The sequence below is a fragment of the Nesoenas mayeri genome, assembly GCF_963082525.1.
Source record: "Nesoenas mayeri genome assembly, chromosome: 1".
Taxonomy (NCBI): Eukaryota; Metazoa; Chordata; class Aves; order Columbiformes; family Columbidae; genus Nesoenas; species Nesoenas mayeri.
In genome coordinates, this window is record NC_137541.1 from 15,723,565 (window position 1) to 15,748,525 (window position 24,961).

Sequence of the window (24,961 nt, forward strand, 5' to 3'; positions counted from 1 at the left end):
TAGGGTGCCTGACAGACAGATCTGTTGCAGATACAAAATTCCAACAAATGCTGTGCTACAGGATTTAGGACACGTTACCACGCTTGGGACGATGTTGAAAATACAGAAAGGAAGAAATGCTTTCCTTGGAAAGACCGCAACAGTTGCAAAATCTTGAAACTGTTTCTAAAATCCTATTGACTATTTCCGAATTGCGCATTTATTTGCTTGGTATCGGATCACGCACAGTAATAGATTTTATGAGGATGTAGCCTCAGGAGTCCATTCTTCTCTCTGCCGTCTCCCAGTCATTAAGTGGGCAAATCTCATAATATCTGTAGTCCCATTTCTCTGTCGGTGAAACAGAAGTGGAACCAAACCAGGTTGTTATTTTGGCAATAAACACAAGGGAATGTCCAGAAGACACTAATAAAATAAATCTGCGTGGATTTAAAAAAAAAACAACAAACCAAAACAACAACACCACTTTTTTTTCCCCACCAGCTTGTGTTTTGGAGCCGAGCCCCGCAGGGTCTGTGCCAGGGACGGCGCCGAGGCGGAGCAGCTGCTGACTCACGCTCTGACCTTTGGCAACTGCTCTCACCTCCACAGCCTCCGCCAGGCGGAACGCGAGCGGGGCCGTTTCGCAACAGCGTTGGAGCGTTAATGAGGGGTGGTGAATCACGAGAGATGCCGGGCCCCCCACCTGGGGATCGGTACGCGCAGGCACCGGCGCGGTCACCACTTCTACGCTGACGCTGTGAGCCAGCGCCCCGCCCCGCCCGGCCCGGCCCGGCCCGGCTCGGCTCGGCCCGGCGGAGCTGCGAGAGCCAGGAGGGCCCTCCCGCCGCCGGACACCGGGACGGCCCGTACTGGGGGCCCGGGGCGCGGTACACGTGTCCCGGTGACTCTTGTTTACTATCGGCCGAGCGCCGCGCGGGGCATCCTGGGAGCTGTCGTCCTATCGTCACCAAGCCGGCAGGCGGTGGCGGCGGAGACGACTACAACTCCCAGAATGCGTCTGCGTGAGCTGTCGCGGGTGTTGACTAATCGGGACGCTGCCTGCGGGTGATTGATGGGCAGCGCGGTGCAATCCGCTGCGCAAAAGAGTCAAAACATGTCCGCCCTCCGGGCGGATTCCTGATAGGCAAGCCAAACAGCCAATAGAAAGCAGCTGCGGGTTGAGCAACGTAGTCTTTGACCACTTGGCGACTGAGCATCGCCAGGGCCGGGCGGGACTCCCCTGTGGGGAGGAGGCGGGGGGAGCAGTCGAAGGGAATTTGGTAATGGCGACGGGTTTGGTAAGTGCTTTAAAGTTTGGAGCTGCCGCTTCTAGGGGCCTGCGAGGCGCCGGCGGGGGATGGACGGAGTCCGCCGGGCCGGAGGGGAGCGGCGGCGGCCGCGGGCCGAGCTGAGGAGGCCGTTGGGTTGTGGCTTTTGGCGGCGGCTGAGCCCGGACATTGTTTACTGGGCGCCTTCCCTCAGCGGCCCGGCGGAGCCGCCACCCTCCCGCGGGGCTGGGCTGAAACCGGCGGGCTGCGTGGGGGCACTGGTGCCCCTTGGGGCCTTTTCAGCTGCGGTGCCGGGCCGCGAAAGCCAGCGAAAGAAAGCCGGTGCCCCCCCTTGTTTTCCCCGGGGAGCTGCCTGCCTGCCCCGCTCTGTCAGAGCGAGGGCGCTCTGCCCCGCGGTGGGGAGCGGCTGCTGCTTGGGGAGAGAAGGCAGCGGGAAGCTTTGCGCCAGGCGGGGCCGGCATGGCGGGTGGCTGCGCCCGGGGGTAACAGTGGGTGCGGGGGGAGCGCCCCCCTCGTCTCCCCCCGGCCGGGCCGAGCTGTTACGCAGTTGTGAATGAATGGGGCCTTGCACGCATGCGCGCTGCCGCCTGAAGTTTATAAACAAGGGCCGCGTCCAGGCGGGATCACATGACGCGCGGGGGAGGGGGGAGGGAGGGAGCGGGAGCGCGCTCCCGGGCGCGGCCCCGGTTCAGCCGCTGGCCTGGGGCTCCCCGGCCATGGGGGGGGGCGCTGGTGGGGAACGGGGCTCCCCGGGGCCGCCTGTGCGGCTGCGGCCTTCGCCCGGGGGTCACGCACTGCTGCGGGCTTTGGTTCTGCTGTAAATGTCTTCCTTGTGTAATCGAAGCAGTGGCTGTTGAGTGGCGGGGGGGCAGCGCCTCCTCCGCGGCCCCTCCTGCGGCGGGGGAGGCAGCGGTGAAGCTGCGGTTCGGCCTGTGCGATGCTAAAGGGCCGCGTCTGCAAAAACACGGTGAATCACGTTCCGTGCCCCGCTCAGGCTGCGGCGTTTTCTGGCTCGGGGCTGCGGAGCAGGATCCCTGGTCAGGGCAGCTCTGCCAGTCACAGTCCCCAGTGTCGATCCAGTCCTGCCACTATGTTGTGTTTTGCTTGGAGGAGCTGTTCTCTGTATTAAACTCCAGTGAATTACTGCAGGGGAAGACCCTCCTTGGGACTCGGGAAGTAGGCTGGGGGAAGGAAGGCAAATAACGCAAGGAAAAACAGGGGGCAGCACTTCCACTCAGGCATTCCTGTACAGTGCGGCTGGGTCGGTGTTCCCCAGTTCCTGCTGAACCCCTTCTCAGCCACAGTCTTTATTTACTTTTGTCACGATTTTTTTTTTTTTCTCCCCGCAAAAATAGTTACGGTTTAATTAATAAACTCTTCGTTGATGTTGCCGTTTGTTTTACCATGACAAGTTCATGAATGAAGCCATTTAGCCTCTAAAGAAAATGGCAGTAGTTATAGTCCTATGAAGCATATTTCTAGAAAACATCTGTTGCAACAAGTTTTGAACCTGAAGTTGAATTTGAGGGGGGAAAAAAAAGTATCTTTTCAAGCTAGATAATGTCATTCCCTTAACGTTCCAAAACATTGGAAGGCTGAGGACAAGAGAAGCACGTGATGTCCAAACCAGGGCTTAATCAAGTAGAACAGAAAAAAAGAAAAGTAAAGTTGGGCTTATTTTTTTGTTTTTCTTTTTAATGCATTGGTTAGAGGATTTTTTGGCTTTTGTACACGAGTGGCTTTGGTTTAGAGAAATTCTTGTGACTTGGAAGAACAATTTGTTTCTCAAATAAGTATCTTTCTTGTCAGACTAGCATGTTGTATCTGTACCTTATCCCTGATGTTCAGTGTGTTAGGATACGACAGGTGCTTCAAAATCTTGGCAGCTGGTGGGAAGGAAGGGGAAGGTAACATTCTCAAAATAAGTTAGGTCGTTCATTTTGGTAGGAAAATGGGAGAGAAAGATAGAAAAAAATAGAGGGGAAAAACAAGGCAGAAAGGACGTAGACAAGCCAGAAAAACAAGGAGTGGCTTTTTAGAGTTGATTACGTGGAGATAATCATCAAGGTCCTGACCTGTACTACTGAGGTCTGATTTTTCCTGTTCAGAAATGACTGAACTTTCTGCTTTTGTGGTGGTCTGTAATTTTACTGTCACTCATGGGTGGTAGGGGCATAATTTGTATTAAAGATGCTTCTTACAGGTGAAATACACAGGCCATTGATAGTTTACTTGATTGTATATTCTTCTTTCTCTTGCCTTCATTCTCCACCTCTTAAAAATCAGAATTACACCGTTGTGGCTATTGTAGTAGTGCCCTTTGAGTAGAATCAAACATCTTGTGTTTGGAATGCAAGTTTATTTAAGTTTTGCATGTATTTGAAAGATTAGGAGATGAGCAGGTTAGAAATTTTCCAGTAAAAAAATTTACGTATTAAGTCAGGCCTCTTCTGGTGGGGCCAGTATCTAATTTGAAGGGTTATGTCTGAACTATATTATGTACAGGACAAACTGCAAAATGAATGAAACAGATTCATAGAATGAGTAAAACCATGGCATATCGTTAGTGTTGGTTGTATACACACAATACCTCTAAACTATTTTAATAAAGATTTTTTTTTCGGTAATCATTATCAGATGGCTTTTTATGAATTTCACTAAGGGAACTTTCAGGCTGATGGGCTTACTGTTTCGTATGAAAATATCGGACTATTTGTAGCTGTTTTTTGTATTTCTGTTGTTGTTTGTATAACTTAGTGGGCATGCATGTGGTAGGCTTTTCAGATTTTCTTTCTTATGGGTTTTTTGTGCTTTTTTAGGGACTTGCGATTACTTTTTCAATGACACTGCATTAAAGTACGAGGTAATAATGTTATGGTAGCTTTAATTCATTATCATCTGAAAAAAACTGTAGATAACCAAATTACTGAAGACTGCATAACCTTGTTTTCCTGCTATTAGAGGCACTGGTTGTGTAGAATAGTCACAGAATTTTCTGACTGCTCAAGATGTTTCAAAGTATTTCTTTTGGTATAAATGTTACAGTACTGGGATTTGGGGACTGAAACCACAGTGATATCTACTAATAGAAGCTTCCTTTTCTTTCCATTTACAGCACAGGGAAGGATGTTAGCAGTCAGATGTGTTTGAGACCATATCTAGAGTTGAGGTAGCAAGGGACATGAAGGGCAGTGAAAAAGGCTCCTGCGGATTCACCGTTAGTGAAAGAGTGAGCAGGGGGAATGTGGGCCTGATGCTAAATGGTATAGGAGACCCCACATCAGTCCAGACTGAGGACGGCATCTTCTTCGCTTTGTTCTTTATTTGGAAGGCCTTTTTCCAGGTTCTTCAGGTCCCTGGGCCTAGCACCATGCATCTGAAGGAGCAGGGTCCTTCTTTGTGTATGGCAGAGGAAGAACAGGTTGGGGCAGGCCAGGTCTGTGAGCAGCCACGCACCATCGGTGAGACCGGGTGCAAGCACTGGGGGAGCTGGTCAGTGATGTTGTGAGGATGGTCTCCAAAAGGTGGTGGATTTGGTGGTGGAAGGGCTCCCAGTAACTGGAAAGGAGACGATGTCACACCCGGCTTCAAAGAGGAGGATGTGGGGAAGCTACAGGCTGGTTGGCATAACCTTGATCTGCAAGAAGATTGTGGAGTAGATCCTCTGACAGCCATGTCCTGGTTCTTACAAGGCAAGAAGGTGACTGGAAATATCCAGGACAGATGAACCAAAGTCAGATCTTGTCTGACCCGTCTACTTGCATTGTGTGGTGGGATGCGTGGCTCAGGGTACCCAGTGAATATTGTTTACCTTGGCTTGAGTGGTGGTCGAGGAAGTGACCCCAGACGCGCAGAGGCAATGGGCATAGGTGTTGACAATGGAAATTCAAACCATGTGCAAGGCAAAACTTGTTTACAGCAAGAGTAGTCACTGGAACAGATTCCTGAGAAATGTCAGGGAACCTCCGTCCTTCAAGATACTAGAAACTCAAGTGGCCAGGGCCCCAAGGAGCCTCATTTGACTTTAGAGTTGGCTCTGCTTTCTACAGGGATGGTACCAGATCATCTCTAGAGGTCCCTTTCAAGCTAAATTATGCTGTGATTCTCAACAGACTGTGGAGGACTTGGGATTTTGGTAGCAAAGTAGCCGGTAAAACAGTTTGTGTATACAAATTTTTAACATCTGTCTCTTTAAAGTCAGATACTTTGGAACATCCTAACATGGTCTGGGAAGTGAAGACAAATCAAATGCCTAATGCAGTTCAGAAACTCCTTCTGGTAGTGGACAAGAGAACTTCAGGCATGAATGAGTCACTGGATTTGCTGAAGTGTAATGAAAACCTGCCCTCTTCTCCTGGATATGCATCTGGTGATGAACACATGGAACTTGGTAAATAACATGACTTTTTTAGAAGCAGCCAGATTCTGAAGTTTGTTGTAGTTTTCCTATAGTGAAATTACTGGAAGTTGACTTAGATTACTGATTTTTAACTTAAGTAGGGGAGGAAATATGATAGTAAATTGTGATCTTATTTTGAGTCTTATTTTGAGTCACTTTTCCCTTTAACCAAGTTCCAGTTCTGACACACTGGCCTGTTGCCTTAAATGTGTTCTTGAACTCAGAGCTACAAATTTCTGCTCCTAATCTCCGGAGAAGCTTTCTTTGGCACAAGAATAACAAACAGAAAGCTCAGGAGCTCCTCCTAAAGGGAAATTATGCTGCTTTAGATCAGCTGCAAATAGAGATTCTGGGCTAGAAGAACATTTAACTTTGGTTCTTATTTATTGGACAAAAATAGCATGTAGGTTAGAAAGTACTGATATAATCAATAAAATCTTAACACACTTAATTGAAGTCATGGAGTGATTAAGAATAATGATACTTAGTTACATGAGAGCATGTAACACAGGCTTTTGTTAACAAGCTGAACTCTCGTATTTTGTATAACATGTGAAATGTGTAGATTATTGATAGGAATTCAGCTCTACCAGACTGTATACCCAGCTTTTATGACTTCTCAGTTACTTAATTCCATTCCCTGGTGGAAACATGGAAAACTTTTAACTTGTACAGCCCCTGCTGTTGATATTTTTTAGTGTCACACCTGTTAAAACATTAATTTAGTTGCCTTTTATTGAATGTTTTAGTATTTTAGTGTAACATGTTGCTACTTTTGCATAATTCTGCAGTACAATTCTGTGTAAACTAGTCAGTCTAGTAAAAACTTCAAAACCAGAACTACATTTTTATCTAGTTACTTAATGTTTTTCTTAAACTGATTGTATGAATGTACAATAGACTAGAGACGGGATTATTTCTGTGGCCATTTTGTTCATATTATGAATAGGGTTTGTGAAATGTTGGTAATTGTGATATGAGAAAACAAAATCAGTTACTTCGTTGTGGTTCTGTTTTGATTTTTATTTGCAAAATTGGTTGTCAACTAGAATTTATCAGTGGGTATAGTTATGGTAATTTGTGCATTTGTTTGTAGATGATCTTCCTGAACTACAGGCTGTGCAGACAGATTCTACCCCACCTGCACTTTTCCAGCTTGGTGCTGATGTTTCACATCAGGAATGTTCAAGGCCTTCATGGAACCAAAATACCTCAAACAGCAATGCAGAAAATGCTTATTCTTGTGAGAATGGAGTGAACTGGTTGACAGAATTAGCAAATATAGCCACAAGTCCTCAGAGTCCTTTGATGCAGTGCTCTTTTTATAACAGGTACTGACATTTATTTTCATGATGAACCCTAAGATTTGTAATACTCTGTCTTCAGAAATATTCCCTTCACTCTTCACACCCTCTGACTTTGAACTGGAAGCCTATTTTTGATCTTTCTATATAGAAACTTTATTCTTTCTACAGATTATGGCACAGGACTCATTTCAGAGCCTGTTGCAAAAGCTTCTTAATTGCCAGCCATGAATGAGGTAGGGCGGTATAAGGACTTTGCTTAACCACAGGAGGCTCAGAAATTATTGGCATTTACCTCCTGTGAAGGAGTAGATAAAAAATGAAGATGAACTTGTTACATTAAATTCTTAATATTTACTAGTGCACTGGCTTTAGATTTTTTTTTTCTAAAGAGCTAGTTGGAAATCTAATGTAATGTGTATTTTTTTGATGCTATTCGAATTTGTGATCTGTAAATTCCGTAAGGCTGTGAGAGGCAGTGTGGGATCTTAGAAATTTCTGGGCTTTACCTTCTGTTGTACAGATTTGGTCTTAGGTTTGTAATAAGAAAATTAAATGCAGTACTGTTAACAGTAGTGCAGTTGGGTTTTAATCATTAGGACAGAGAAGATATCTTCATGTACTCTAAGAAATGAGGCATTCATTTCAAGATATTTGTGAAAACTTCAGCATTGTGACAAGAAGATGCTGATGTGGCAGTAGTACTGACATTTGGGTGGCGTATAGAAGCTATGCACAAATTATGCTAAATACTCCCTTTGCCTGAGCTTGCACCCTTTAATCATCCCATTTGAATATTGGTGTGTAGGAAGTTTATTTGGTATTCAACTTATGCAAATGGCAATATTTATTAAATAAGAGCATTTTAGAGTAATGGCAGCTAAGGCTTGTATTGTCTTAATCTGAGATACTTTAAAGTAAATTTTTCTGTTGTAGATCATCTCCTGTTCACATAATAGCTACAAGCAAAAGTTTACATTCCTATGCACGTCCTCCACCAGGATCCTCAAGGAATGATCCTAACTTCTCCAAGAATGATTTGGATGAAACACCAGTCAGACATGAAAGGGTGAGCATGAGTAATGGGTTAAGCTTTTTGAAAAGACAAGCTAGTTTTAAAAAAACTTCTGTTTAGTTATAATACCATTCTTATGTAAGCTAGATTTTCTGTTACTTTTCTTTTTACCCAACACAGTAGGCTTGTGGTGCTGCATCATCGAGTTCACATTATTGTGATCACATTCTAAGAAAGCTCTACTTGTCTTGTAGCTCGTTCTATAGCAAGCTTTAAAAAAATTGTATTAACTTGTGTGCTATCTCAAAAAGGAAATATGAAACCATCGCCTTTTACATGCACAAAAACTGTCAGTCGTGCTTCTCCCTTTGCTGTGTAGTGTCTGAAACTTGTCTGATAAAGACATTGAGGTTTTTCCCAGTGATTTATCTTGAACTGACTTGCACCTACAGCTTTCCAGTAATTTGACCATACAGTAACGTGTGCTTTGGTTGGTTCTGTGGAAGGCCAAGGAATGATGGCTTGTAAAATGCTTGTACCTAAGCATAAGGTGATCCAGAGGTGCAAAATTAATCTTGGAGAATGAAACCCAGAAATTTCAGGATGACACATTTCAAAAAAAGGAGATGAAAATACTCTGTTCGCATTTACTATATTCCTTGAGTCTTTGTCTTCATGTTACATTCCTATTAGTATTTAAGGCGAAGTGATGACACAGGTGCAAATTAGAGAATGTGTCTGAAGACATACAAGCCCAGCCCTACAATCTTCTGCAGTAAAATATCAACACTATTTTACTTTTTTCAATAGGTGAGCAGTGAATCAGAATCTGGCATTTTCTGCATGTCATCACTTTCAGATGATGATGATTTAGGATGGTGCCATTCCTGGCCCTCAACTGTCTGGCATTGTTTTCTAAAAGGTAAAGAACATGTATTGTTAAATAAGTATTTGTTTTGTTTTCTTTTTTTTCTTTGGTGACACAGACTTTCTACATAACACTCATCTGTTTTTTTTTTCCCTTAAAAAAAAATCTATTAGGCTCTCGTTTGTGCTTTCATAAAGGACGCAATAAAGAGTGGCAGGATGTTGAAGATTTTGCAAGATCTGAAAGCTGTGGAAAAGAGGAAAATCTCCCAGCAAGTCCTTATAAGGTAGCTGTTATTTGTATTAAATTCATTTCAATACCTGTAGCAAATATTTAGTTTCTTTTTTCCTGAGACAGTAATTAAAGGCACAGGGATGACATGTTTATGATAGTCTAGAGCTGATCACTGCACTATTTGAGTATCTTGCTATAAAGCAATTCAGCTGAATTCATTTAGGTATGTCTTGAATGTTGTATCATCTTTATTAATTTCTAGTGAGAACACTAAGAATGCTGGTATTTTTTAATACAAGATGAGGATATAAACCTGCAGTATACACAGGTATATGCTTTCTTGGAGGAAAAGCTCTGAACTGTGTGTTTGTTTACAGGGCTACGGTGCCGATGGTTTGAAGTTGATTTCTCATGAAGAAAGCATTTCCTTTGGTGAGTCAGTGCTGAAGCTGACTTTTGATCCCGGCACAGTAGAAGATGGCTTGCTTACAGTAGAATGCCGACTCGATCATCCTTTTTATGTTAAAAATAAAGGTATGAAATACTACAACTATATTTAGTTGTATATTCTTAGAAAGTGGTTGCAGATTTTATTGGCATCCCATATTGCTCAAGAAATTGATTAGAGTGGTGGTGTAGAATCAATTTACTATATTTTTAAAGAAATCCAGAATTTTAATAGACAAAACTGTAAAGCTATAAGGCTACAGAAATACTGCATCTCTCTTAAGGAAAGATTTGATCAAATATATAAATGGAGCTCAGGAAAGGAGAAAAACTGGGGGGAGAAAGGAAAGTTGCAAATAAGGGAGGCTTTTCTCACTTGCTAAACATGGAACTTCTGGTGATAAAAGTTTCCAGGTTTTGATTACTTTTTTTACTAGGAGATTTTACTTGAGATAAAAATAAACTATTTGCAGTAAGAATTCCCTGAGTGTGTGTTTCTGATTATTCTTTTGGGTGAAAGAAACGACATCAGAACATTTTTATAAAATGATATCATTTAGAGATACAGGATTGCTCCAGTTAAGAACTAGAGAGATTGTCTGGCCGTTTGTCTAATTTAACTCTTTACCACTTCAGGTTGGTCATCTTTTTATCCAAGCTTGACTGTGGTACAGCATGGCATTCCATGCTGTGAAATGCATCTTGGAGATCTGTGTCTACCTCCTGGACACCCTGATGCCATTAACTTTGATGATTCAGGTGTTTTTGATACATTTAAAAGGTAATTTTTGGATAAAGTGGCCTCAGTGGTTCTTGTATTTAATGAGTAGGCACCTTAAGTCTACAAGAATTTGAAGCATGTAGACGAAAAAGAGAATACTTACGGGTAACACAAGATAAATGAGATGGGAAAATGAAGACTGAATACTAGGAAAGCTATGTAATGATGTGCTCTGCTAACCTGCAAAGTAATACCTTGGAGTGAAATAACATTTCAGCTCCTTTTTGTGATAGTCTAAGACAGATTAGATGAAGCAGTGAAAAAAACATGTATTTTATCTGTATAAATTCTTCAGGTAAAGTGGGCTATGTTTGAAAAAAAACTAGTAGTTTTCCCACAATAGTATGTCTGCAGGCTATTAACTTGTGCTTCATATGCAGTTGTGTATCTGAATTATCCAAGTAGTTTCTTAGTAATAAATGCATGTGCTATGGCTTTAGAATACAGGACTTGCATAACTAGTTCTTACTATTTTTGTATACTCTGCTTTGTGTGATGTTTTTTCTAATATATCAAACTTATCTAACTTCAAAGTTTGATTAACTTTGAGTTTTGCCTTGCTTTGAGCAAGGAGTTCAACCAGATAACCTTGAGAGGTCCTGTCCAACATAAATTATTCTATTCAGATTCTAAGGAAATAGTATTACTCAAAGGTTTTTCCATACAATTTTGAGATTTCTAGGTTTAGTAGAATTCATCTTCTCCTACGATATTGGATCCTTTTTAGTGTTGTTTTTAGTTCAGTTGCTTTTTGTTTTTTACAATTAAAAAAAAAGAATTTAAAATGCTGTTTGCAGTTCAAGCCGTAGGAGGCTTGCATGATGTCAGTCTGGCATAGAGAGTTCACATTGCTTGTCTTCACTCATTTGCTGTCTTGGGGTTGTTTTTTCTTTCTTATTAACTGCTGTTCTGAACTGCCTATGTACAGAGCTGTTGGTCATTATAGTTACATCTCACTGAAAAAATTGGAGTTGTGGCTCCTTATTCATCCTGCAGCCCAGCTAAATACAGCCTGGATGCTCCAAATTCCTTGTCTCTGTTTCTGGGCAGAAGGGAGTAAGTCACTGAGAAAGGAACGTGCAGAAGTGACTGTTTACAGGACAGAAGAATTAAGGAACACAATTCTGTTGCTGGGTTATGGGAAGGAGATTAAGAATAGGAAGGGTGTTTGTAGAACAGAGAGATCCTTTCTCATTATCTCAAGCTCACCTGCAAGGTTGGCGGCATTATCCTTTCATTGCTGCTTTTTACTTGTCTGAGGCATTTTGGAGACAACCCTTCAGGCTCCTCCCTTGCTCCTGGTTCCATCCTTGGCAGAAGGAGCTAGACTGCCACTTGCAGTCCTGCCTTCCCGGTAGTTCACTTTGTGTGCAGAAAAAAGCTCTCCAAAGCCTTTATTTTTGCCATAAATTATGCAGCTATAGGCACATCAAGCAGTGAGTGAGCACAGCCTTAGAGTTATATACATTTCATGTTTATTTTGTGGTGGTAACTAGTGTTTTGGAATTATGACTGATTAGCACTTTGACCAGTGCGTTTTCCCCATATAGTGTGCTAAAGACAGGATAGCCTGCAGCTCCCAGACTGATCTGCACACACCTGGACACGATAATAAGTAGCCTGTGGAATTAAACTTCTTCTGTAGTTAATTGTAGTTGTTCATCAGCAACAAATTACAACAGTTACAGTATTTGGAGGTCTACATTGTATGGAAACAGCTTATCTAAGCTGTTGAAATACCTTGAAATATTGAGGTACCTCACATTTTTGTCACTAGAGGGCAGACGTTTGTCAGTTTGAATCAAATAGTTTGCAACATTATGGATCTTTAAACAATTTTTTAGTATCAGTGGAAGGTTTGTCCGTAAAACAATATATATTTAACTGCTTAGAGAAGTTATTTATGCACTAATGTATATTATATATTTTAATATAGTGTCTTCATATTTGTGATTCTTCTGTATTTTCAAGTGCTTGTTCTTCCCACATCAGTTGTCCTTTTCAGTATCTATAATTCACCAACTAGATTTGATTTATAGTAAGGACAGAAGCAGAAAGAAAGCAACATATTTCAAAAGAGGATTACATTTGAAAACAGTGTATATTTAATTGATATACAGCTGGGGAATTGGTAATACACAGCAGATCTTGCAAAGTTGCAGTCTGCCAGCACGTTGAAAAAACTATTCATTAATCTGCCAAAGTTTGGTGTGGTTTTTGGTTTTGTTTTTTTGGGTTGGTGGCTGGTTTGTTTTTTTTTCACACTGACATTGCATCAAGCACAAGTCATTCTGTTCCACAAAAGTGACCAGAATACTAGAAGTTTAGAACAGGTGAAGAGTGAGCAGCTCTCTAGGGATTTTACATTAAAATTCTTTGATCGTTTTACGCTATGTCTTTTTCTTGTAGTTACGATTTTACACCAATGGATTCCTCTGCAGTGTATGTGCTCAGCAGCATGGCTCGCCAGCGTCGCGCTTCTCTGTCTTGTGGAGGATCAAACAATCCAGATGCTGAGAGATCAGAATGCAGCAGTAAAAACTGTGCGGCTGCTACATCGTCACATCTTTCCTCCAATTCTTTGTACAGCAAAGCTGGCAAAAGCCACAGCTCAGGGACTGCAAGTACTGTGAGTGCCACATCTCCAAACAAGTGCAAAAGACCAATGAATGCCTTCATGCTTTTTGCCAAAAAATACAGAGTTGAATATACTCAGATGTACCCAGGAAAAGACAACAGGTAATGGTTTAAAATTCTAGTTTTTTGATTACTGGTGTGCTAGCCAAACATCCATGTCCGGCCTTTAAATTTAAGTGGACTAAATTTTGCATTTGACATAAAATATGTGTATGTTAAGAACAAGTTTTGTAAGATGCTGACACGAACTTAAGTTATGGGTGGACTTCAAATATATACAGTGCTTGGTAAATTTGACACAAGCCATTTTTGGCAAACTTACCCAATTCTTTCTCAGAAATTAAAGCAGCTGACATATGTGTATATGTGCACCCAGAGTCACAAGTACACAACTGTCTTTGTTTACACTGGTGAGAAATGTCTGTGTGATAAAAAGCACCAGGCTCGCTCCTCATGTGTTGTATTGGAAAAAGGGAATTTCTGGTTCTTCTAATTAAGTCTTGACATATTATCGCAAATTGTTCAGTGCACTTACTATCATTTAGTCTCAGTCTGTGTATCATATTGAATAATGAAGTACTGATTGTTAGGGTATCTGAAAGATCTTCATCCAAACAAAACATTGCTAAATTTTGTTTGTCTTAAAGGCATTCAACAATCTGCTGAAATTTGCAGGAGTCGTCATATGACCATGTGTTTGGGGAAGGGTTCTTTGTTGGTTTGTTCTTTTGTTCATATACACATTCATGTCTAAACATTTTTTATATAAAGATGTCCATTACATATGTTTTCAATAATATGCCATGCTAATTGTGCATGTGAAATATAAACCGAAAGATGAACACGCACTGATCTTATAGTCAGATTATTAATATATATAACAACATGAAAACTGTTACTGTCGAAATTTACTAAGTCTGGTAAAAACTAAAGGTGACAGGGCTTTGAGAGAGTTTTGGTTATTTTGTAATGTTCAGTAAGGAGTCTGTAACTGGTGTTGAGAAAGAAAATCCTACCATACAGATAACTCATCCTTAAATCTCAGTCAGTCCTGTGTGTCCTGGCAATGGTGCTCTGCAGTGTTTATAGCAATTCCAGTGAAGCAGATCTGCTGCTTTCACATTCATTGCAGCTATCAATGAGAAATGGAACAGAATGTCAACTGGGAAAGTTTATGATGATTATATATTTAATTTAAAATGCTGATTTCAAGTGGGTGCAGTGAGCTGGATCTGCAGCTAGGTGGATTTGAAAACAAATGGAATATTTCAGTGAGAACCTTGAAGGAGGGCGATGGCGAAGTTCCACATGGGTGGCAGAGCACGCCGCTCGCAGTCCCGTTTGGGAGGCAGCGCGCTGGGGCACAGTCCTGTGGCATCCACAAAATACAGCACAGGAGAAGTCATACAAGTTAGTGATAATTGGTTTTATAGGCATTCAGCTACTGTTGTTAAAGTGTTGCTGGAACATTTACTAATTCCACCTGTTCAGAGGCAACTCTCTTGTTTCTTTTACTGAGTAGATCTTAGAGTTGGTTACAGGTAGGACACATTTCTGTACATGGAGTTCTTATGCTTGCTACAGTTATTTTTCTTATGCATATAAGAAATTGCAGAACTTGAGGTATTCAGAGTTAAATGGTCTCTTCTGAGACAAAGTAGCTCAAGCTATGTCGACAAAATAATAAGCTGTAAGCATTAAAAACACAAGTTAACATTCACGTGATACTTAAACTGTGGACCCTAGGACTGTACTTGAGAAACTGGTGTTAGAGTGGCACTTCTTTTCTAGATATTCTCACTGTAACTGTAGTTGGACTTGATTGTGGGTTCAGAAATACTTGAATAATTGGAGTAGTGTACGTTCTAAAGATGAAGAAAATCACCTGAACTATTAACAGCGTTTGTTCGTGCTGAACATAATTGCTGAGTAAACTTGAGACATTCTCAACTACTGTTTGACGGTTTCTTTTGAATCAGCTGCAGTGTAAGGGATGGCATCCTGCACGCCAGGCTGTTCCTAAAACGTTATCAGGTGCCTGTCCAGCACTGTCAGAGGAGGAGGGCGGCACAGCGTGCTGCCGCCTTCTGACTGGTGAAGGGTACCTGAGGCAGGGATGCACTAGGGTCAGTGTTTTCTTGATTCTGGTTGGGAGGATTAGGTCTGTTATGTCAGAAAATTTCTCTACACATCATTTTTCATTCTCAGTTGTTCGCTCATTGAACTATTTCCTTGTAGAAATGGAGCTTTTGTCTTTGAGTTATATTTTTCAAGTGTTTTGAGACATACAGATCTGTATTCACTTTCAGTGCCTCAGTGCAGTTTTTTCTCTGGAGGTACAAAATCCATATTTTTGCATTTGAAATACAAAGATTTCATAGTGCATTTTTTGGAAATGCAGTGGCTTTCTCAGCAAGCCTGCTCACTCTGGGTCACTGTGCTCTTTCCTGGGGCTATGAGTGACCCAATACAGACTGGTGACCAAAACCAGACAGGTTTCTGGTGCTGTTGATTTGCCTCTGGATACTGCCAAAACATGAAATATCTGCTAGTTAAGCTGGAGTGTGTTTAATTCTGACATCAGAACTAAGATACCGGTTCTTAATTCTGGTAGAAATTCCATTGCCAAAGAGACAGGCTGTGCACTTGGGTTTGATGTTGAAGGGATCTGGCTGCAGCTGGAGGAATTTGCTGTGAGGAGCCACCAGAGCAGGTGGCAGTAGGTGCCAGCAGGGGTGCAGCACAGCCTGGCCGAGGTCTCACTGTGACCCAGAGCTCTGCAGCTCCGGGACCCTGAGCGGTGCCGCGCGGGCTTGCAGGAGCCAAATCCGTTTCCTTGGTGTGGTGCAGAAGCGCCTTCAGAATTGCTGCATGTGAAATGATGTGGAAATGGTTGATGAGACTCTGCTCTTCTTGGTTCTGTTAGTCTGTCAGTAGCTTTGCAGTCACAAGGAGCCTTTTAATATGATAAAGCAAAGTACTTAGTCGTACACACCTTTTTTGTAGAACTTTCATCACTGTAATCTGAAGCCAGAGCATCCCTACTCAGTAGTTCAGTAGTAAGCATTGATAAAAGAGCTGTTGTTTAGAGAATTTCATTCAGCTACAGGATGGAGTTAAAAGCTTTAATGGAATATTGATCCAACATTTGTGGGAGTGCAGTTAAGCAGTATGGCATGATAACATGGGGAAATACTGCCCAGAAGACATGAAGTTCATAAGAAGTAGGAAAAGCAATTGATTCAGCTACTGGCAATAATAATAGGTGTGTTAGAACAAATGGGAACTTTCCGGTATGTTCCACCCACTCGTGTTCTCCCCAGTGTGGGTAAAAGGTGGAGAGAGCTACACACATCTATTACATAGACATGGGGGTTGCAGTTAATCAGATATTTGTTTGGCTGAGGTCGTGTTCAGATCATTGCTCTAATTATTAGAGAACATATTTTCAGCAAATCTGTCATATGATCATCTAGTACAAAAGCAGAGCAAAACAAATGTGAGTTACCATTTGGTGGTAGTTCTTTTAACATCCCTATTTTGCTGGTTTATGCAAGTTGCTGTGTATTCAAATGAACTCCCTTCGAAATGTTAGAATGTGCATTGACCCATGCTCAGCCAACACAGAACTCTGAGCTGTTTAACTGTTACAAGAAGTATGAGAAGATAATCAGAAACACGATTAAGATACAATTTATTTATTCTGTGTGTATTATTTCCACTTTTAACTTTTGTATTCTTGAAAGTGCTGAGATGAAAAAGAGAGTATTTCTTAACACCTTATCCTGATCATACTGTAAACATTTCTCTTGCAGAGCCATAAGTGTGATACTTGGTGACAGGTGGAAGAAAATGAAAAATGAGGAAAGACGGATGTACACACTAGAAGCCAAGGCCTTGGCAGAAGAACAGAAACGTTTAAATCCTGACTGTTGGAAACGAAAACGAACAAATTCGGTATGTTTGTGAAGCAGGCTTTTTTGTTGTGCAACTAAATGTGTTCCTACGGCAGCCAGAGTGCGTTTGTTCAGGCCAAACTCTGCTGTCCGCTGCTGTCTTGATAGCCCAGACCTTCCCATTCCTGCCTTGTGCGTGGGAAACAGACCAGGAGAGGCTCTGTCTCTATTTTGTGAGGGTTCTGCCTGTTCTCTTGGACTGAAAGTGAGTGTGCTTGTGAAATGCACAAACTTTCGTTTGAAGTAACTGAGTTTATAAGGTTGTACCTAAATTACGTCTGTCCATTCCCTTCAAAAACACTCAACTTTCACAGAATTGTCTGTTGTGATTCAGTGAGTCTCCTTTTTCTTCAGTAAAAGTTCTTTTCCAGTTTTGTATTTTTTACTCGTAGTTTCTGTCAGCATATGTGAAGTTATGGAGGGAGCAATTTTTTTTTCTATTAATCACTTTCATTTATTACTGTGTTTAATTGTAAAATAAATAAAATAGATAACACTTCTTCTGTAGGGAAAGAAATTGCTTTCCACTTCATAGGAGTCCATCAATTTAAGAGTCTTCTGTAATGTATTGGTAGGTGGTGAATGTATTAGGTAAGATAAGGGCTTTCAAGCTAATATATTATATGAAGAGAACAGCAAAAAAAGCAGAATTTGCCAACTTGCATGTTCAGCCAGAAGAGCAGGTTGGAAGGAGAGAGCACTGAGGTACCCAGAATGCCAGGGCCTTTCCTCAGCTGTTTTGTGGCTGGGTAGGAGACCAGCTGTGCTGTGGGCTCTGCAGGTTTCAAGTTTTCATCTTCAAGTTACGCCCCGTTCCTTTTGTGTGTAAATGAGGTTAACTTTCTCCAGAGTATACGCAAGTGTTGCTTTAAGGCTGAATCAGAAATGCTCCAATGCCAAGTTGCTTCTTGCAGTATGTACTTGGTGCTGAGTTTTCAGTCCCTTGGTGCAGAAGGTTTCACCAACTCCCAGCTGTGAAGAACAAACTGGTTTTCTGCTCTCTGTATTCTATTGGAATCAACAGTGACAGCTGCTCTTAGATTTCCTTGTGGGGTTAGTTAAAATAATTAGATTTATTCTGTTTTTACACGACTGTGGTCTTGGGCATGGTATGGTGACATCAGGTTCACTGTGCACCTCTGAGCTTCAGGAACTCGCTGGGATGTCTGTGTGTACCTGAGAGGAATGGGGTGGGTTGGCCTTAGTAGAAAGGGTGGTTTTCTACCTGCCTTGCAGTAGGGTCTTCCTTGTCCTTAGGGCCTTCCTTGTCCTTAGGGCCTTCAGGCCAACATAACAGAATCTGTAGAACCTGTTACCTCTGTGTTACAGCAGGAAATACCTTTTTTTTTTTAAAATCACAGAATGTCAGGGATTGGAAGGGACCTCAGATCATCCAGTCCAATCCCCCTGCTGGAGCAGGACACCCAGATGAGGTTACACAGGAATGGGTCCAGGCAGGTTTGAATGTCTCAAGAGTAGGAGACTCTACAGCCCCCCTGGGCAGCCTGTTCCAGTGTCTGTCACCCTCACTGAGAAGAAGTTTCTTCTCAAATTTAAGTGGAACCTCTTGTATTCCCGTTTGAACCCATTGACCCTTGTCCTACCGCTGGTTGTCACCGAGAAGAGCCTGGCTCCATCCTCCTGACACTCACCCTTTATATATCTGTAAACGTTAATAAGGTCACCCCTCAGTGAACTAAGAACTTTTTCACAGCTTGGTTACCTTACCAGTAGTGATGGTGGACTCCAGGCTGTGACAAAGAAGTCTTGATGGTCTTTTGGTGATGAGGAGTTAACATCTTGTGGTTTGGCCTTTTGTTTTATTCTGAATAACTGACCAATGATGACAAGTACTTGTGGTTTCAAAATGAGTGTGTGCTGGATTCAGGACAGTATCTCGTGCCCCTTTGCTCAGTAACTGCTTACCTGGTTTTCTCTTCTCTTTTCTCAGGGCTCACAACAGCATTAAGCCAGAATTTTCCTGTCGACTCTGTATTTACAAAATGGCTGTTGCTTGATGGCAAGAAGATGCAAGATCACGGTCTTACTATTTGTTGTGACTTTGTGTGACCATAAAATACTGGCACCATCAAGTCAGAAATGATCTAACATGAGTGCAGATTCGCTTTTTACAATAGAACATTAAGTAAGCTAAAACTATCAACATTTTAAACCAAATTGCCTTATTTTTCTTCCAAACTTCATCTATGTATCAGGTAATATAGGCTTGAAAATGGATATCCTGTGGTGCTAAAGTACTTTAGAAAGAGGCGAAGGAGACCTGTAAAAATGTTTATTTTTAGAAGAAAATGTACAAAAAGGGGAATTTTAAAATACGTAACAGCTGTTTATATACATTGATTCTTATTGCTGATTAATATGTATTGCACAACCATATTATTGATTACGATTCTGGGGCCTGGGCTTTTCTGAAATGGCAAAATGTATTCTCAGCCTCTTGCTTCCCAGCCTGCCCAGACGCCAACAAGTTACCGGGACGTGGTAGATGGAGAGCGCAGGGTCACGGAGCACGAGAGCTGCCGCTTGGGCTGCCGCGGCAAACGTTTGTAGCCACCAGTGAGCTGTTTTTTGCACCAGCCGGCACTAGTGAGAGCTGTTATTTCCAGTAGAAACAATGGCCCAAGACAGGATGAAACGAATAAGTAGCGTTATCTCAAGAAAAAATGGTGCTGTTGCTACCATCACCATCATCATAGTTTTAACTCTGTGTTTTGTCTTTGCCACATATTCTACAATATTTTATTTTGCCATATGACATCTTTATGGTGGGGGCAAACTTTGCACTTAACTATACGTGCAACACTTGCACTTTACTTTTTTTTCCTCCAACTGTCTAAAATTAGAGCAGCTGCATTAGGATTACAAATTGCTTCTGCTGTGAACTTTTACAATCGTGGCTTTTCATGTACTAAACAGCTGTGTGTTTCTTTTTTTTAAGAATCACAACTGTAAATTTCAGTTTGACACGTGTCTACATGATGTTGCCCCTAAAATTTTTTGCACACTATATTCTTGTATATTACTTCAAATAAAGTCATTAAAATTTGGTGGTGTGTATTTTATAAGATGAAGACATGATGAAGTCAGTCCTGTACAGTGTGATGCTTTGCAGAATTTCAAATGCCGAGTTCAGGATTAGATAAGTCAATGCTCTTTATTACAGTTTAAGCAAAAAGAGAGTTGAAATCAATAGAAATTATTTCAAAGTGAACAGCAGTGCACTAGAGAACCATTTATGTAAATTTATAAATATTTTTCCTTGCGTTAAAATTAGTGATTTTTAGATGGAAACTGATGATTCTAGAGTTTCAAAAGTACAGTTTTCTGAATAAGGCTAAAATGTATCCAACTGTTTAAAACTGTACTTGTAGGAAAAGAGCGTCTTCCTTATTTGAGATATTCAGCAACTATACTGTAATGTCTGAGTATGTTCTAATTTTAAACGTTTCTAAATTCAAAAGGAATGCTAAAGAATGATTCTTTTTTATTAGATGTAGGCTCACAGTACATAGAAATTGTACAGTTTCCTTGTAATAGTTGTGTATAGGTAAGTAAGTTCTATAATGCGAATGTAAAGCAAAAAGGCAGAAGTTGCATGGATGAAGAAGGTACTTGCATTTCACTATAAAGCCCATGTGTTTGGGAATAATTTACATGAACCAGAAGTACAAAGACCCATGACTGTGGTCCTGTCCATTCCCTCTTTTGGAAGAATTGGCCAAACATATTCACTGAAGGGCCGCCATGGCTTTCTGCAGCAGCTGAACCATTATGGGATAGACCGGTGCAAACTCCTTTTCCTCTCTTGCTCTTACTGATTGAACATAAGCTTCCAGTGCACCACTGGAAAAGAAAAAGAAGAGTGAATAGCATGCAAGTACGGTTTTCCCCCCACTGCAGAAATTTGCTCGTATGATCTTCTGTGATCTTGTGTGATCTTGCTCTACATAATTGTTCCCTCATCTTTCTCTCCTTACATGTTTTGAGGAGCGAACAAGCTAACATTTAAATCAGCAGCATGTTGCAGATGGCTTGAAATGACAGCTCTGACGCACAGACCCGGGCACAGTGCTGTACTGGTAACCTTTAGAAACGAAAAGCATCGACTCCAGCTGCTGCAGACACTGTGAGCAGGACTTACAGAACGAAAACCGGGGCACTGGGGAACAGCCAAGGTGCCTTTGGGTGGTTCCTGGCTCAGGCTTCTGCCCTGCTGCTGCCCCTCGGGGAGCGCGGTGCTACCAAAGTGTATCCGTGTTCCTGCGGCTTCGCTGTGTTTTTCTTCTACGTTGTCACAGGATGTCACACAGAGAAGTCTTAGGTGATTTGCATAAATACAGCCATTTCAAAGGTAAATGGGGCAATTGTGGTTACGTACCTGCCTGTACTTAATTGAACTTGCTTTATAACACAAGCCTACTTTTCATCCAACAAATCCAGTAAATAGTGGTGTTGAATAACAGCAGAGCTGTAAAAGATTCTGTAAATGCTGAAATGTTCAGATTTTGACATAACAGTTAAGTAGGCCAAGTCAGTTTCACCATACCTAAATATGGCTTCTAATTCAATTGATTTTTCTTCCTTTCATGTAACAGATCTCATGATCATGGGGTTTCCTTCTAAATCCCTTTGCTATATTATGTTCCACTGGTGCTACTTTCAGCAAAATTGTGACATTCAAGAAAACGCATGCACAGACAGCCCCTGTCCCAAGTGGGGACAGGGACAACTCCCAGCACACAGCGAATCCTCTTCTGGTTGGTGACAGCTGCAGCACCAGCACCGCACAGACCTTCCCCGCCGTGTCAGGCACCGTCCCACGGGGCAGCAGCAGAGCTGAAATCATCCCTCAGGGGCTCTGCGAGGTTTCAGACCAGACTGAGCAAAGTTACAGTCCCTCCTGTTGGAGGGGACACACCTGAGAGCTCTTCAGTTTCGGTAACAACTACCAGGGAGTTACTGCTGAGGGGCCTACACCAGGTACCAACACGCTCTGATGAGTCACTTGGCATTCTTTGCACATCAACAGCAACAGAAAAGTTATCCCACGTTACAGCCAGAAAAGCAGGGAAAGAATATTTATCTAGCCAAAATAAACTGATGTGTTGCAGCCCGCTCCCTGGAAACGTTCAGTCTGCTCTTCTGGTGGTCTCTGGGGAGCAGCACAGCGGCTACACCGGGGCTGTCAAATGCATTTTCATCAGGGGCCACATCAGCCTTGCAGTCACCTTCAAAGGGCTGAATGTACTTTTAGGGCTGTATACATATATATATAAATGTAGGAGTAGTTACATTTATACAGTTCACAGAGGTTGATGTGGCCCGCGGTGAAAATGAGTTTGACACCCCTTGTCTACAGCGAAAGGGACAACAACTGAACAACAGCTCACTGCACCTCAGTCCCAGCAAAGGCCACCAGCGTGAGGGACTGCAGAGAGATCAGGCACAGCCACAGGTTAGTGCTGATTCCCAAGATTTAAAGAGAAGAAGTGAGACAGAGGGAGCGGGACAGCAGGTGCATCTCAGGTAAAGTGGCCTCTGGTGGCACGGAGGGGCAGAGCATGTGTGAGCAGACAGCAGGAGTGGGAGATGCAGGCAGGGGAGGCTCCAGGATCCCACCAGCATGAGAGATGTTTCCCAAGAGTCAGACGTGTCCCACCCTTCCACTCGGGTCAGCACTCAAGTGCTCTGGGCAGCAGTAACCATTGAACACATTGTATGTTAGTTACCTTCCACAAAGAATAGTCCCTTATATTAAAAAGACAGCTGAGAAACTCCTGTGACAGTTTTCTTACTGTAGCTGTCACTCATCTTGCTGAATCTCTCCCCTTCCACTCACCAGTGTCACTGGCTTTTCCTCTATACACTCCCCAAAGTTTGTTGGGCGCAAATAGTTTTTAGAAGTCAACAAAAACTGAAAATAGAAAAAAACATATTGACCTGCTTAACTTAGAAAGTTCTGACACCTCTTGATGAAGTTGTGGGTTGCCATCATTATCCAGATGGTAACATTGCTATCCCCTTCTGACGTTATCTGCTTGCTTTGAAAAAGCCCTTGAAAAAGATGACAGAGATAACCAGATCCCTTCAGATGAAAGGGAGAAGCTTTACCCTAAAAGCAGCACCCAAAACCACTCAATGTCAGCCCATGATAATCCTTAGCCAGACTTACTCGCATCAGATCAAACAAGAGGGAATGAGATTTAGGCTATGCTAAGTGCCAAACACCAGCATCAGAGTCCTGCTTCACCTTCCAGCAGCTTTTATCTTTTTGCTTCCTCTCCGGCCTCAAAAGAATATGATTTAACTGGTAAAACCAACTCCATCAGGGACAGGCCCTGTCCTCTTACAACTCAAAACACAGCTAAAAGGAACTTGGCAAATGGTTTGGTGGCCTCAGAACTGCCCAGACCCTTCTCCTTCCCAGCAGAGACCAACAGCTGCTAGAAGCTGATGTGTCAGCGCCCTTCTGCTGTGCTTGCTCTTTACTGTGCCTTTGCTTTCAAAGAGACAAACTACATCAATATGACCAACTCAGGAGCAACATCACTAACTCTTTTCCGCTCAAAAGACAACCAATAATTACTACTCCATCCACAGTATAAGGTGGATTCTCAGGCATTTTTCTAAAAGAGACCCTGTATAGCTTTATAGTAAACAATGAAGATACAAGTTTTCTCAATAGTCTAGATATATTTGCTATTTTCTCCTGTCCCACACTTCTATCTCCAATAAAAGTGTGTAAACACTAAAAAACTGAATGTCAAAGTGCAATTCATAATCAAGTACTTGACCCGAAATGCTAACACCAAAAAGCTTGTTTCTTCTCACACAGTAAGAGTTTTGCTAATGGCCAAATCCATGACACAGGTGTGGTGAGTGCTGGCTGCTCACCAAATGTCACATCCATGTCAAGGGTCCCGTGACTTGCCAGCCATTCACTTGTGAAGGTTCTTTTGCAAATGCCACATCTCCCACTAGTGGGGATTTCACTGTAATGCTGGGGGAGCAACTGACGGGAACCGCAGCGCCAAGGATGAACAAGCCATGGAGAAACATCTACCATGAAACAGAGGACACAGGCACCTCCAGAGCAGAACTGGGCTGGAGAACTACCAGCTTCACGCCCCGCCGCGGCAGAGCAGCCGCCCGCCTCCCCGCGGGGAGCCTGCACGAAAGCAGCTGCAGGGGCCTCACACCGAGGGGAGCATGAAAAGCTGCTGCAGCTGGGAGCCAAGAGGCAGCTGGAGACTCCTGGAGCTCCGCGCCCAACCTGGGGACTGTGGAACAGCTCATGATCACGGTCAGGCTCTGGTCAGCTCAGAAAAGCCTCCACAGCATTGCCACTCGTGGTAAGGACAGGATGGCAAGAGGCTAGGATGGCAAGAGGCCAGGAAGCGTGTCCATCCTATTATGAACAGCGTCTCTGGTAACGAAAGGTCCAGGCGGTAAAACAGCAGAAATGATGGATCCAGGGAGACAGGAGGTTTGCAGTGCAGAGAAGGACAGTGGGGCTGTGACGGGGTGCGAGGGTGGGAAAGGCTGTGCAGGGAGCTGCTCGCAGTAGCGCAAGGCGGGTGCTGCTGCACGGAGCCACAGACCGGCTGAGCTGGGCAGCTGAAGCTGCTGAGATGCCCACACCACTGTACCTCATACAGGGAGACAAACGAGTCTAGTGGTGATGTGAACACTTGAAATGCAGATTTGATGGTGACATTTTCGTAAAGTTTACCATTTCTAGCTCAAATGAGCTGTTGTAAAGTATGCTGGGAGTACAGGGTTCAATTCAGATGCACCGTCTTACCATTAAAAACTTGTATTAAACAAAGGAAGGTTTGCTCCTGTAGAGGACACTGTGAAAACGCCAGTACATAAGTAGTAATGGAAAAATAAATGGCATCATGGGTGAAGGCAGTTATCATCAAGTCTCCAGCACAGAGCAGATCACAGCTGTTGTCATAAAAAAAGATGTAATTTATAGTCATATTACTGATGTTTAAGAAGATGGAAGAAACCCTGTTTATGTAA

At 42.6% G+C, this 24,961-nt stretch overlaps 1 protein-coding gene across 2 annotated transcripts; it reads left to right on the forward strand.

Moving 5' to 3' along the window:
• The first annotated feature begins 1,178 nt into the window (after positions 1–1,178).
• HBP1 (HMG-box transcription factor 1) lies at positions 1,179–19,979 on the forward strand. Of its 2 annotated transcripts, none has more exons than XM_080342269.1 (11): positions 1,179–1,280; positions 5,469–5,661; positions 6,767–7,001; positions 7,911–8,043; positions 8,800–8,911; positions 9,031–9,143; positions 9,469–9,625; positions 10,175–10,319; positions 12,729–13,058; positions 16,772–16,913; positions 18,864–19,979. In XM_080342269.1, exons 1-11 carry the CDS (start codon positions 1,266–1,268, stop codon positions 18,879–18,881), a joined length of 1,593 nt encoding a protein of 530 aa, XP_080198395.1. In that variant the 5' UTR covers positions 1,179–1,265; the 3' UTR covers positions 18,882–19,979. The 2 variants fall into 2 exon arrangements, with proteins under 2 accessions (XP_080198395.1, XP_080198396.1); XM_080342270.1 differs by having other exon boundaries at positions 1,233–1,280; positions 5,473–5,661.
• The last annotated feature ends 4,982 nt before the right edge of the window (positions 19,980–24,961 follow it).